Source organism: Pundamilia nyererei, unplaced genomic scaffold (assembly GCF_000239375.1).
Source record: "Pundamilia nyererei isolate P.nyererei 1_Seehausen unplaced genomic scaffold, PunNye1.0 scaffold00463, whole genome shotgun sequence".
In the NCBI taxonomy this organism is placed as follows: Eukaryota; Metazoa; Chordata; class Actinopteri; order Cichliformes; family Cichlidae; genus Pundamilia; species Pundamilia nyererei.
The window spans coordinates 77,402-91,490 of record NW_005187864.1 but is presented as its reverse complement, the minus strand read 5'-3'; the positions used below and the strand labels follow the sequence as shown (position 1 = coordinate 91,490).

At 44.4% G+C, this 14,089-nt stretch overlaps 1 protein-coding gene across 1 annotated transcript in view; it reads right to left on the bottom strand.

Moving 5' to 3' along the window:
* The window catches only part of LOC102210123 (unconventional myosin-VIIa), a 49,053-nt gene that overhangs the window by 8,896 nt on the left and 26,068 nt on the right, over nt 1-14,089 (bottom strand). The window contains exons 17-38 of the mRNA XM_005753787.1: nt 12,569-12,661; nt 11,286-11,380; nt 10,860-10,944; nt 10,553-10,771; nt 10,084-10,191; nt 9,725-9,934; nt 9,013-9,219; nt 8,522-8,698; nt 8,218-8,307; nt 7,824-7,951; nt 6,853-6,979; nt 6,658-6,777; nt 6,387-6,560; nt 5,965-6,192; nt 5,542-5,709; nt 5,194-5,311; nt 3,054-3,180; nt 2,709-2,878; nt 2,430-2,620; nt 1,892-2,016; nt 1,607-1,764; nt 896-1,049 (exon numbers count right to left, since the gene is read on the bottom strand). Coding sequence (XP_005753844.1) covers nt 896-1,049; nt 1,607-1,764; nt 1,892-2,016; nt 2,430-2,620; nt 2,709-2,878; nt 3,054-3,180; nt 5,194-5,311; nt 5,542-5,709; nt 5,965-6,192; nt 6,387-6,560; nt 6,658-6,777; nt 6,853-6,979; nt 7,824-7,951; nt 8,218-8,307; nt 8,522-8,698; nt 9,013-9,219; nt 9,725-9,934; nt 10,084-10,191; nt 10,553-10,771; nt 10,860-10,944; nt 11,286-11,380; nt 12,569-12,661 — 3,272 coding nt within the window. The remainder of the gene's footprint in view (nt 1-895; nt 1,050-1,606; nt 1,765-1,891; nt 2,017-2,429; nt 2,621-2,708; nt 2,879-3,053; nt 3,181-5,193; nt 5,312-5,541; nt 5,710-5,964; nt 6,193-6,386; nt 6,561-6,657; nt 6,778-6,852; nt 6,980-7,823; nt 7,952-8,217; nt 8,308-8,521; nt 8,699-9,012; nt 9,220-9,724; nt 9,935-10,083; nt 10,192-10,552; nt 10,772-10,859; nt 10,945-11,285; nt 11,381-12,568; nt 12,662-14,089) is intronic.

Below are 14,089 nucleotides of genomic sequence, written 5' to 3'. Positions count from 1 at the left end.
GTCATGAATTCACTCTGACTTTTGCTGTTTTGCTTCCACCAGGATAAAAATCACACTTCATGCACAGCTCTCTCTCTCTCTGTACTTCAAGAACAGTTTCCCGTCTAAAAATCTGTTTTCTGCATTATTTGCTTGCTTATTATGCACAAGTCTATCGTTGTTTACAGCTCTGTCGGCCGCTGTTTTTTTTCCTTTTACTTACTTCCGAAAAGAAAACCTAATTTCTGCTGTTCAATTCTGAACAAATTTAAACTTCTTAAAATGATGCAAAATTGCAAAACGTTCAGCTGTGTCTCTAATCAAACCTCTGTAACTTTGCTCTGCTTCACTTCAGCAGCATCAGCTAATGTTCATGTGTTGATTAATGGTTTTCTTTCGTTTTTGATGTACTGCAGAATATTTTTATAAAATCCCAGGCCAGGAAAATCACCTTCATGTTTTTCTGTGTTTTATCCTCAGCTACTTTGACACAAAGGCATCTGCTGTGATGCTCACACCTTTGATAAAGTCTCGCAAGTTTCAGCTTTCTTTTTAATAGACAAAAAAATATGGACATGTACTGATGCGTGATCAGAATTATAATATTTCTGACTGTCTGAGGATAAATTTCCCTGAATCGAATAGAATCGAATGGTGGATCGCATTGATTCTAGAAATCAGTGATGATACCCAGCCCTAGTTTTTTAATTAAATCAGTGGGGGAAAATACAGTTTCTCTAATGGCCACTAGAGGCCGACTCCACCACAGGTTGACAGGCCGGCACAAAACAGCATCATTGTCTATTTCACATCCCCCCAAAAAACCAACAAAAATCTGAGTTTCATCCACGTGCACCTCATCGTTTTATCCTTAAAAATCTGTAAATGAAAGTGTGACTGAGGTGAATTTACACACTTGACGTGATTGTCTGTGAGCTGTTTGATGATCTGACAGTAGATCTCATCCTTCAGTGGTTCGGCCTTCAGCGCCCCTTCAAAGATCTGGTCCGTCAGCTCGTTCACCGAGCGAGTTCGTTTGGACGGGTAGTCGCCCATGTACTTCATGATAGGTAGGCTCTAGGTCAAGGAATAACCCTGACACATGTACAATATAAAAGCAGAGAGATTACAAGAGCTGAGACTGTGGCAGACGTTTAACTACCAGGGAGCAAAAAAGGCTTTTTAAGTTTTTACCATTTACCAGATTTGACTGGTGATTCTTTACATGCAGTTTTTATGGACAGGTGGCCGCTGAAATGAAAGTTATTTTTGATCAAACTTCAAAGTAAACCCCCAGGTAAATGTGTAAAGGTATCAGAAGTGGCAGTAGGTTCTAGCAGAGTACCCTGACCTGCTTCTAAGAGGTGTTTCTAACCTGCATCTGATAGTCTTTCCCTTACAGTGTAAAATACAAACGATGTAATAACAGAGACAAAACTCAAACCATGATAGAAACGCAGAAGATCATCTAATTAGAATGGCCCTAAAATCTGAGAGAGATGAACGCTGTTACTGTTAACGATGAGTACTTGTGAATGTTGTGAAAACATGTCTGTGGGGTTAGTCTGAACACAACATAAGCTCAGAGTCTGCTTGGTGATCCACCAGTCGGCAGTTTAAAGGATATCTATAAAAGACATGCAGGCGTCCTGAGCCAGCTCCTCGTGGCTGACGACCTTCTTCAGCAGCGGCTGTTTCAGCGGCTCTCGGGTGCAGCTCCACAGCTTGTCTTTCCCGCGATTCTTCGTGACCATCACCCGGCTCAGGGTGTGTTTGGGAGGAGGCCTGACAGGAGCAGGTTACACAGAGATCGCAGGACTCAGGAATGAAGGCAGAGGATCATCAGAACGATAGATATTTGTTTTTGAAGCAAGAAAAATATCTATATCTCATGTTTTTTTGGTCTGTGTACCTGAAGTAGTCGTAGGAGAACTCCTCCAGCGTGTAGGGTTTCGTTCTGTCATCAGTTTCCACCATGACGACCTGCGAAACACGAACCGACTCCTGGCGCTGCTCGGGCGTCATGGTGACCAGCGCCTGATAGTTCGGATCACATCAGACTGCATCATGTTTTGTGTAAGCACAAAAGACAACCTAACACAGCAGTATCTGTGACATCACAGTGGGCCATCTTTCATATACAGTGTATGATCTAAACTGTTAAACAGGAAATGGGAACATTTTGTAATTTTAAGCTGTAATAAAAACATAATTTTGTGGTTATTGTGCTTTTTGCTGTTGTGCGTACAATCTCAGCAGTCCTCTTTGTTTTTTGCTTATCCTGATGTTTGGCTATAGTCTTCTTTAAATGCTGAAAGCCAATTTTTGAGGCAGTTTGATGCTCATTAGGTGGTTGGAGGAGTCACTAAGGTGGCTCTGAAATGACTGAAAGTGCCCAGTAATCACATTTTTTGTATTCTCAGACGTTTTAGGTATGTTTTCCTCCTCACCACTATGTCCTGCTGAGGTCGGGTCATGGTGGGCAGGACGTAGACGCAGTCCACTGGGAAGTCTCCCTTCTGATTGGTTCGTTCGTTAACACCGTGTGCCCAGCCAGAGTTGAGGACCTGCTCGCCGGTCTCCTGGTCCAACAGGATCAGGTCTCCTTTCCGGAAGCTCAGGAACGTCGACTCCTCTCCAGCTGAGGAAGAAAACGGCACTTTGTAAATCTTTTCCACACTGGATTTATTTCATTCCAAGCTGAGTGTGCCTCTCTGCTCAGGACTCACTGGGGTTGGGGTTGTCCTGCAGAGCGACCACAAACTTTGACCTCTTCCTCAGACCCTCCAGGAAGGTCACCACCAGGTCCCGTATGTCCTCTGCGTTGTTGGAGGTGAAGGTGTACTCGTCTCCTTTGATGGTCGCTAAAGTGAAACTCTGACCCTGCAGCTTTCCTCCCCTGAAAGAACAACAAAATATGCACTGACCAGCTTCGCTGTCCAGGATAACGATGAAATTTACATTTAAGTTTAGGCTCCACTTTATACGCTGAAACTCTTAACCCCTCATTCCTCACTCACGGCCCTCAGATCAGAGAATCATGTCATTGGTCAGGTGACTACAGGTAGACTCACCTGCTGCTGGAAACTGCAGTGATTTCTGGGAAGGAGAGCTCTAAGAGGACCTGTTCCTGCTCATCTACAAAATAAACTCCCGTCCAGTTGACGGCGACGATGAGGTCATTTTTAGGCAGACTGGGACCTGAGAGGTAAAGATCAAAATAAATTAAAAAAAAGAAAAGAACTTACAGAACCAAGAGGTTAAAATATAAATAACAATTCTGAATAATTTTGCTTTAAACAATATCCGTCTTTATTTTCGTGTCACATTGTATCAAAGTTAGTGGAATGAAAAGCACTGATGGCAGACTGGAGGTGCTACAACAATGCCGCTGGTACTTTGCATAACATTAAAGGGTCATATCATGATATCAGTGCTACAGCAACCCTATGCAGGCACATTTCCTAGTGCCCAAAAACAACACAAGCCCGGGAATGTCAGCTTATCTAAAAAGGGAGCTACTTCAACAACAAGAAGCACAGTACTGAAGGTGGAAAAACTGATGTGTTGCAGCACTCGAGGCAAGAAATGCACTCCTCATTTGCATGTTTTGAGATGCAAATGAGGAGACTTCACTCAGGCAAGTCTGCTGGACCAGACGGAGTGAGTCCCCGCGTCCTCAAGACCTGTGCCCCCCAGCTGTGTGGAGTCTTTCATAAACTGTTTATGCTGAGTCTGAGTCTGCAGAGGGTCCCAGTGATGTGGAAGACATCATGCCTCGTCCCTGTACCAAAGACGCCACGTCCCAGTGGCCCCCAGGATTACAGGCCCGTGGCACTGACCTCCCACATCATAAAGAGCCTGGAAAGGCTCATCCTGGACCAGCTGCGACCCATAGTAAGACCACATCTGGATCCCCTTCAATTTGCTTATCAGCCTCGTCTCGGAACTGAGGACGCCATCATCTACCTGCTCAATCGTGTCTACACCCATCTGGACCAGCCGGCGAGCACTGTGAGGGTCATGTTTTTTGACTTTTCCAGTGCTTTCAACACCATCAGGCCGACCCTCCTGGGTGATAAGTTAGCAGCGATGCAGGTGGATGCTTCTCTGGTGTCCTGGATTGTTGATTACCTGACAGAAAGACCACAATATGTACGTCTCCCACAGTGTGTGTCTGACAAGGTGATCAGCAACACAGGGGCACCACAGGGGACTGTCCTCTCCCCCTTCCTCTTCACCCTCTACAACACAGACTTCAGCCACTGCACAGAGACCTCCATCTTCAGACGTTTTCTGATGACTCTGTGGCCAGTGCGATCCTCTATGCTGTTGCATGCCGGGGGAGCAGACTGAAGGTCACAGATGCCAACAGACTCGATAAACTGATTTGTAAGGCCAGTAATGTTGTGGGGACGGAGCTGGACTCCCTCAAGGTGGTGTCGGAGAGGCGGATGTTCTCAAGATAAAGACAATGTTGGATAACACCTCCCACCCACTCCACGACATGCTGGTCAGTCACAGGAGCGCGCTCAGTGAGAGACTGAGATTACTGAAAAGCACCACTGAACGACACAGGAAATCTTTCCTGCCTGTGGCTCCCTGTACAACTCATCCACTTAACACACAGTTTACTGCAACAGCTACACCCTTCTTGCACATGTTCTTTTTCATTTATTTATTAATAAGTGACTTTTATGTATATATATGCCTGCATATATTGTGCTATTCTTAGTGTATTGTCTGTCCCTGTTAATGTTTGTTTATAATGGAGCACTGTAACGAAAAATAATTTCCCCCAGGGATCAAAAAAGGATTCTGATAAAAACAAACTGCTGAGCATCACTGTAGCGCTCGCCAGCTGCACTGCTTTATGACAGGAGGAGCAAGCAGTGGATGGAAATGACTGATGATGGAAAAGCAGCTCCTAAGAGTTTACAAAGGAGTTCTTCCTTCCCACTGTCTCCAAGTGCTTGCTCATAGGGGGGCGTCTGATTGTTGGGGTTCTTTCTGTATTATTGTAGCATCTCTACCTACAATATAAAGCACCTTGGTGCTATATAAATACAATTTTATTGAACTGAGTAACTTCAGTCATAGTTGAAATAAACCTTAATCAATCATTTTACCAATAATCAATAAAACGGTTCAGTATTTTCACACTTTAACTAAGTGTCACCAAAGTTGTTCAAAGTGATTAAAAAAAAGTTTCACCTGAAAACTTGAAGGCTTCGTAGAAACGAGAGAACAGCAGAGGCCACTTGTGGCGAGCAAAGTCGACCACTTCCTCCTTCACCTTCTGAGGGTCAAATCTCTTCTGGGTGTAGATGCTCTGAGCACAAAGATGTTTATTACATTTACATGTGAAAATAAAAAAAGTATATAAAATAAATGTATTTATCATACTGCTACAGATAATGTCCAAGCTGAACATCTTAGCTTGGATATGAAATTTCAGCGTTTCAACAATTTAAGCTGCGGTTGGCCCTAAAAGACAAACAGAATCACGTTCATCTACAAGCCGGGCTAAAAAGACCTCTCCTTCTTACTGGTGATAATCACCTTTTTATGAGCAGCCATGATGAAGTGAGCCCACTTCTCCACCGATCTGGAGGTGGTGATCTCTCTGTCCGGGATGTAAGACGGGATGAGGCTCAGCAGGCGCTCCAGGAGGATCTCTGAACCGTAGTCAATGTAATACTGCTGAGAGGCCAGCTCTGCGAGGTCATCCTGGAGACACAGAGACAGAAGAAATAAAAAAAAGTTTGTCCTGCCTCCTGTTCAGCCAGCCTGACAGTAATCAGTGCTCCTAACACGTGAGCGTTACCGACTTCTTACCCTTATTAATAATGCAGAATATTTGCAGTTCCTCTAAGGCCCACAGAAGGCTGACTACAAAATGTTATAATGTCCACTGTTGGAGCAGAAATGTTTCCCATGCACTTGCTAAACACTATTCTTTGAAAACAAAGGACGTGTAGTCACCCTGTCACAGCGGTATTCTCCAAACTTGGCGCCCCTGACTGTTTGCTGGTAGATCAGGTTGGTGGCGACCTGGTCTTCTGTCGGCTCGTGCCACGGCGTAAAGATTTCTTTCCTGAAGAACAGCCGCCAGGGGGCGTTCCTCTCCTGAGCTCCCTGCTCTTTGGCGTACTGCTCGCACTGCGACACTGCGTCCATCACATGGTCGCTCCCGCTGCCTAAAGAGGAGACCTGCAGGACGAGATCAGAGGTGCAAACTGGTGACTGTTTTTTCTCCAACAAACAGAGAGGTTCACATCCCTGCAGTGGCCACAAGATCTGAGAAAGATCCAGATGATCCAAACTGTTCCAGAGCGTGAGGCCTAACAGGTGCTAGAAAGGAGTGTCATGCCTTGGAGCTCATATGATGCCGTGTGCGTGCCCACCTTGTCAAACAACGCGATGTACAGCGAGAAGCCAAAGCGGTCTCGCAGGTTGATCTTGTCAGACAGGGCGCTGCAGAGCTCCTTTGCTGTGGTGGCCGAGTCTGTCAGCAGCGTTTTGGTCGTGCCATCCATGAACGTCACCGGCAACATGATGGGCTTCTTTGATTTGGTGGCCTGGACGTTGATTTCACAAAAAGAAACAGTTCCAGTAAACGGTGGGTGAAGTCACAATGGCCACGTCTGTCTTTTATATACAGTCTATGGTTTATACCTGCAGCTCCAGCCAGGACGGAGGCTGCGTTCGCGTCCCATTCACAAAAGTTCGTCTTAGACGTTCTTCACAGTATGGAGCGTAGCCTGGAGGCCCGCAGCTGATGAAGTTCCTCAGATACTGCAATCAAAACAAACACAGATGTAACGTCATGGCTAATGTGTAAATGCCAACACAAACGTTGGACGCACTGACCTTCACAAATTTGTCTGATGGAGCGAAGCAGCCGACACACAAAGAGATGAGGATCCAGCCGCGAGCGTGAGAACTCTTAGACGGGTTCTGACTCAGCTGCTTACAGATCTGACAGTAGATCTCATCCCTAACACACACACACACACACACACACACACACACACACACCTCAGAAATATCAAAGACATTAACAGAGACCCAGCAGAACTTTATGAGACACATTTTATGCGGTTTAATGCAGATTAACTGAAACTGGATGTCGAGACTTTGTCCTGATGGTGAACGCTGCTTCATATTCACAGACACACACACACGTGTTCACCAGCCTCTGCACTATTATTTACTCTTTAAAAGAAATCATGCCGTTTCATTAAATTACCATTTAAAATGTATTTTTATCTGCATGGCTTTATTAACTCATTCAACGGCATCTTCATGTATAAATTCAATTCACATCAGGTTCATTTGTGAAGCACCAAATCACAACCACGTCACTTTATACACTGAGATGAATATTAATGTACAACAATAATAATAAACATACGGTAAATATGACAGAATGATGACTAAAAGAAAAATCAACGGGATGACAGCTTAGATGTCCAAAGAGATTCATCTTGAATTTAAGAGCAGCTTTGAGTCCGTAGACCGTCGTATTGTGTTAGTCTCCCATATGTGACGTAAACGTTTTTATGAGGCAACAGCTCGATAAAGGAAAATGTGAAAGTATCTGCTTTTTAAAAAACAAACAAACTTCAAATTAAAGTTTCACTGAAAACTGGAAAATTTTAAACTTTCACTTTTAAATTTCAAAGTGGGCCACAGCGCTGTGACATCTGGGAAGGTCTATTTTATCAAATACACAAAGGGCGGCTTAGAGACAAGTTTTTTCCTCCACATGTCCAGTTTTTATATCCAAGGTAATTTTGGGTAAGTTTGGGAAACTACATGATGACCCTTTGTTTGTTTACCTGAGTCCTGGCCTCAGGATCCCGTTGCCGATGATAAAGTGAAGTTTCTCCAGGTTGGATGTGGGACGATCTTCCAGCATGCTGTTGCCATGAACACCGTACTCACCGTCGTTAAGGCGCTTGGTGACCTGAAAAGCATCAGATTACATGATTATCTTAATTTGTCTGTCTGTTAGCAGAATTATTCACAAATATATGGATTTGACCCAAAATGGACTTGAAATTGATAAAATCTCTTCATCTGCGCTTGAGATAAAATCTGACTTCATGTTTTTAACATGAAGTTCAAACCCAGATTTCCTTCTGCACCAGAAGCACAATTTTCAGTCTCAGACTGCTCATGTTTAATTAACAGAAACAAGACCAGCATCATATCACCCTCCCTCTCTCTTACCTCCTCGGTGATCTTGGATTTCTTCTTCAGGGTGAGGGACACAAGTTTGTGTCGGACGCTGTTCTTCTTGTGGCTGTCAGAGTGAGGCGTCTGGAGGTGAGAGAAGGAAATCAGCTCACAGAGATCCCTTACACAGTCACTGTGACCTGCACCCTGTTATTCCTGATCTTTGGAAACTATATGAAGTAACAAATGTTAAAAACAGATAAGTTACATGAACACACTGAATAATAGTTCATACTTTATAGCTTATGTTAGCGTTTACTCGCTCAAACCTTTAAACTCCGTCACTCTTCCTCCTCACCTCTCCCTCCCCTTGCAGCGCCTGCAGCTCTCGCTTGTACGTCTTTTTCCCCAGCGTCTCGTAGATTTTGGTCATGACTGGGATCTTCTCGCTGCCGTCGCTGATGGCCGTGTGGTACTTTGGCTCCGGGAGATCGCCCATGAACCTCAGCACCGTGATCCACACCGCCAGAGCAGCCTGAGCAGACACGCAGGGCACAAGGAAACAAAAGGTTCATCAGGTGAAATAATTGTTCCTTTGTTGGTTCGTTCTTGGCTGGTGACAGGTCTTAGTAGTCGCACCAGTCATCAGCATCATGGAGCACAGACTGTAACAGCTGCACACAGTCAGAACCTTTCTGCACTCATTACGTCTAAATTAAGTTAAGGCTTAAACCTGAGAGACGAGCAAAGCTCGCTGTAGAGCGACAGCCTCGTGTGGCCTTTTTCAAAACTTCTTCAGTCGCTTGCAAAATACATTTTTACTTTTGCGGGGTCAGAGGTCAGACCTACCAGCTGGTCCCCCTCATCGTCGTGGAAGAGCAGCGGCTGTTTGAGAGGTCGTCGGGCGTAGGTGTGCGTGGTGGTGCCCTGGAAGTAGGTGGCAGCAAACTTGGCGAACTTGTACTCTGATAAATCCTCTTCATCATCGTCCTCAGGCAGAGGAAGAGCCTCATCCAGATCCTCCTCCTCCAGCTCGTGATGGGTCCGCTCCAGATCCTGTAGAGAAGACAAGAATTTACTGTCTGCTGAAGTTTCCAGAAGTTTTTCAAATTCTCCAAATTTTCCAACTTCAAAAATCCCTCAAATCTATCACTGCGTCTCAGAAACATGCTCTCCTGCAGCACTGTTATTGGAAACAGGTCATTCTTTTTAGAGAAAAAATTTACCTCACACATTCTTATTTATCTAAAGCTGTGATTTCACTGGACTTGGTTATCTGTAATAATTTGAAATAACTGCCAACATGATATCTGATTTTAATGTCCTGTAAATCTGCCATGCTGCGTATTTGAGTAAGCAGTCTTCATGAGTCCTGTGAACATGCCACACACACAGACGATGCCATTATTAACGATCGAGGCTTAAGGAGTCATTTTCCGTCCTCCTGATCAGACACCTTTGCCAACAGGACACAGTTTTACTGATTACACACGTTGGGTAACTGTCTTTGGCCTTTATGAGAAAACGGTTCATTAATAAGAGGAAAACTTGGTCGTGTCACCTCAAAGCCAGCGGGGGCTTGCCCTTCCTGACCCGGGAAAGAACTGGTGGTCCCCAGGAAGCCGAACATCTTGTCCACCATGTCGGAGTCATTGACAGGCTCCGTGCGGGCCTTCTCCATCTGCTCGACCATCTCCTTCTTCCTCCGAGCCTCCTCCTTCTCCTTCTTCTCCCGCTCAGCGTCCTCTTTGGCGAGCTGAGCCAGACGCTCCTGAAGAAAGAAACATTGCACTAGATCTCAAAAATACAGAACAATCCAGTATGTTTCTCAGCACAAGTGTGATGATGAATTATTATTATCCACTTCCCCGCTCTGCTTCACTGATGTTTTAAATGTTGTCACATGTTACATTTGTTCACCTGGTGTTTGCGTTCAGCCTCAGCTTTCGCTCTCTTTGCAGACATCTGGTTCCTCAGTTTGGCTTCTTCAGCCAGACGCATCTTCTCGGCCTCCAGCCTCCTCCGGTACTGAGAGGAGAAATGAAGGAGTCCACCATTAAAGACCAAATCAAAACTGCAGCAGCCAGCTGCCAAAACATCCTCGGCACAGCAGCAGAGGGCAGTGCAGCTTCTGAATGCCTCTTTCTTTTTTATACAACAGTGAACAATGTAATGACACTTTGAGGCCGAGCATTAATTTAACAAAGAAACCAGGAGAAGCACAGAAATCACAATGTATGAAAAGATATCAAATCTATCAAGCTCTAGATTTTGTAAACTGATGACATGAACGTGATCTCATCATCTCTAAAACTGAAAACTTGTGTGTAAAATGAGTTTTATGTATATGTGCACTGTTCTCTGTGTGTGTGTGTGTGTGTGTGTGTACCTCTGCCTTCAGCCTCTTGTACAGTCGTCGAGCGATCATTCCTCTCGTGTAGGCCTGGATGGTGATGACGGCCCACAGCCGGTGCCTGAATGCTCGACGCACCAAGAAGCCGCGACAGCGACCCTGGAAGGCTGTGATTCGCTGACGGGCCACGTGATACGATGCGCACAACTTCCTGGAACGAACCAGAGCTTGAAGACGAGAAAAGCCAGCTCGCATCTGAAAGTAAAGAGGAGGAAAGTTCAGCGAGTCTTTGCTTTGATTTTATTTTGTTTCCACTTTGTTCAAACTGCTGCTCGATGCTCACAGCTCCATAGTTCTTCCTGCACTGATATCCTCTCCACGTCTTCTGGATCAGCACTGCCGACTTCTTCAACTTTAGGAAGTTGGATCTGAAATTGAAAATAATCAGAAATGATTATTTATATGACCTCTTGTTTTACTGTTCATACAAAGAGAAAAAACCTCTGAGAAATAGTTATAAAGAGTCACAGAGAGACTTGTTCGTCTTATTTTCTGCTTTCAAAGAAAACAGAACAGTAAGCGATGCAGCCATTCGATGACAGTCATACTCAGGAGATATGTGCAAGTGTCAGTTTTAAGCAGGTGCAGAACAACACCGTAAGCTACGGTCCGAGAGCGTGATGTTTGAATTCTACTCCTGGATAAGAATCACTGGCAGCTGCATAAAATAAAATAAAATCTCAGTCTGTGAGAAACGCTGACGACCCACCTGTCCTTGAAACCCCGAACCACCTTCTGGATGAGGATGACCTTGTCTGTGATGGCCTTGTCTCTCTCGATCTCCAGCAGCATGTCGTGATGATCCTGGACAGAATAATAAACACACTCCGTACGCTTCTGTTTCTCTGCTCTGACTCAGTTTGAGAACGTTTTACTCAAAACCACAAAAGTCACCTACTGGTCCTGGAGGAAAAGCCAGGAGGAAGTCAGTAACTTAAATGAAACTGAGCAGCTGTCACTTCCAGCTAACGTGGCAAAATATAAATATCTGCTTTCTAAAAATATAAAATGTAAGACACAGGGAGGATACACAAGCTTTAACCTGACAGTTTTCAACTAACATGACACACAACTAAATGTAAACACCTAAAGCTCCTTCCCGTCATCTGTCCACCCGCATGCAGGCTGATCTGACCACGTCCTGTTGGGGAAGTGTGGGCACTGCTCTGCTTTCACCCACTGAACTTTCTCCTTCCTGCTGTACTTCCTGTCTGTCCGAGCATCGAGGCCTGAGGGAGATGAGCCTCGACTCCACCACAGTCAACACATCTCAGTGCTCCACCCCCAACTTATCAATCTAAAACACTTTAAAGGTGAAAGTGTCACATTATATCCACTATGATTTAAGGGCTGAAGGTCCATCCCCTTCACCAAAATTACATTTTATTCGCAGGAGTGATCTTTGATGAGCGCTTTGAATGCAGGAAGTAAAGAAAATAAAAGGCAGAAACATAAAAATGAAGATAACGGCTGTGCTGCAGAGCGACTATAAACAACAACAACAAAAACGCTTTGACAGGCTGTGCTCGCCACGTCAAACTACACTGTGGAGCCAGATGATCTGTTCTTTTAACCTCTGTGTGGGGACGGCCAGCTAACAGACGTGACCTCTGACCTGATCTGCAATACATGTTTGTATAAAGTAGGCAGATAGACAGCTGGAAACTAAAACACGCAGTGTTTCCCATCAGCAGACGTGTGGACTGGAAACAACCAGAGCAGAGTCACGGCTGGGATGAACCACAGCTGAGCGAGTCAGAGACGAGAATGTAAAGAAGTTCTGGATAATGTGGAAACATTTCAGTGGAAAGATAAGAGAACAGTAGTTCACGCGATGTGCTGTGCCAGCCGCTTAGCCCGGGCATCAGTGTTTTTTGGAAATACAGCGAGCCCTGTGAAAAGTTTCATACTGCCGCTGTGTGAAGTTAGCAGCTGTGTGAAGTGGCACCTACAAATCTGAGACTTTGAACAACACCCTGCATGCAGGAGTACCTTGAGGAAGATCTTGGTTTTTCCCATCTGCCAGTCGTCGTCTCTGCCGAGCACGGCCTCAGCGATCCTCTCACAGGTTCCTCTCAGGTCCTCCTGATGGAAACAGAGACAGTATCAACCAATATATTTTATTCCTGGACTCTACCAGAGTAGCTTTGCATGATTCACAGTTTCCAAAATAATCCTCATTTATCTCATTCTGGGCCTCAGTGTGAAACAAGCTCTTTAAACCCTTCAAACAAACTTTCTCCAGACAGGCTGGTCCTCAGAAAAAGACGAGGGCGGGGCTTCTGTGCTCACAGAGCTGTGCGTCCAAGATGATCATATAACGCATATCCTCTCTCGCTGACATCACATGGAGCAAAGAATAGAAAAAACTGTCTGAAACTGAGTGTTCAAAGAATTCTATAGCCTGTTTCTAAATCACAGGGATTACATTTGCAGGTAATCCCTGTGATCCCAAATGTGTCCAAAGCTTGAGAAATAAAATTTCTTTTTCTAACAAAACCCAAAATTACTTTCACTGAATTTGCCAAGTTTGAGCAAAATAATCATCAACTTAATCACAACGAACGCAGGTCAAACCACGACACGCATTTAACTGCAATAACAAGTCAGGTATTAAAAATACAAACGTTTTCAAAGTGACACACACACACAAAATATGACCTGTGAAGCGTCACAGGGCGGGGTGGAGGAAACATAACACGCATGTTCCAAGAAAAACAGGCAGCTGGTGGGAGTGTGGGAAAAACTGCACAGTGAAAACATGTGTGGCACCAGAAAAGACCCTCGTGACAAACTCTCGCACACACAAACCCACAACAAAGAGAGACACTCGCTCACTTCCCATAACAACGCCGCTGGGCCCGTGTCACACAGAGGCTACACAGCAGGCCACCTTCCCTAAGAAGAAGCTACAGCTGCTACAAAATTACTTATCCAAGCTCGGATAAGTCCAACACTTTATTCCAATTCAACAAATTGTTATTTTTTAACTGAAGTAAACGCTGAGGTGATCCGCAGCTTTCTCAGAGCAGTTTTACACAGATGAATACTGTGATATAAGATTATTCTCTGCACAAAGATTTTCACTGAATCTCAAAAATGCTTTTGGTCCAATTGGAGATTTTAACAGTTAGACAACAACTGTTTATTTAAACCACAAAAAGTTCAGAGTTGAGGTAAAAGGGGCTGAATGGAGCCACGTGATCCCCGGTTAGATAAATGCTTCTAGCATAAAACTGTTGATCTCCTCCTACAGCCTTTTTGTTTTTTGAAACTGCCTGATTGTTATGGCCACAAAAATGGAAAGATGCGCATTATTATTTTTAACTTTTACTTTCTTTCTTTTTAAACTTCCTTTAACTTTCAGGCAGTTACTCCATCGTCAGGTTTTTATTGTGACAACTGCATTTTTCAGATATTGAGTATTTAAATCGTTTTAGTGTTTCCGCGCCTACAAACCAGATTAGGTTCATGTTTAAACTGAAGCATAGAAAAAATAAAAGACTTTAAAAA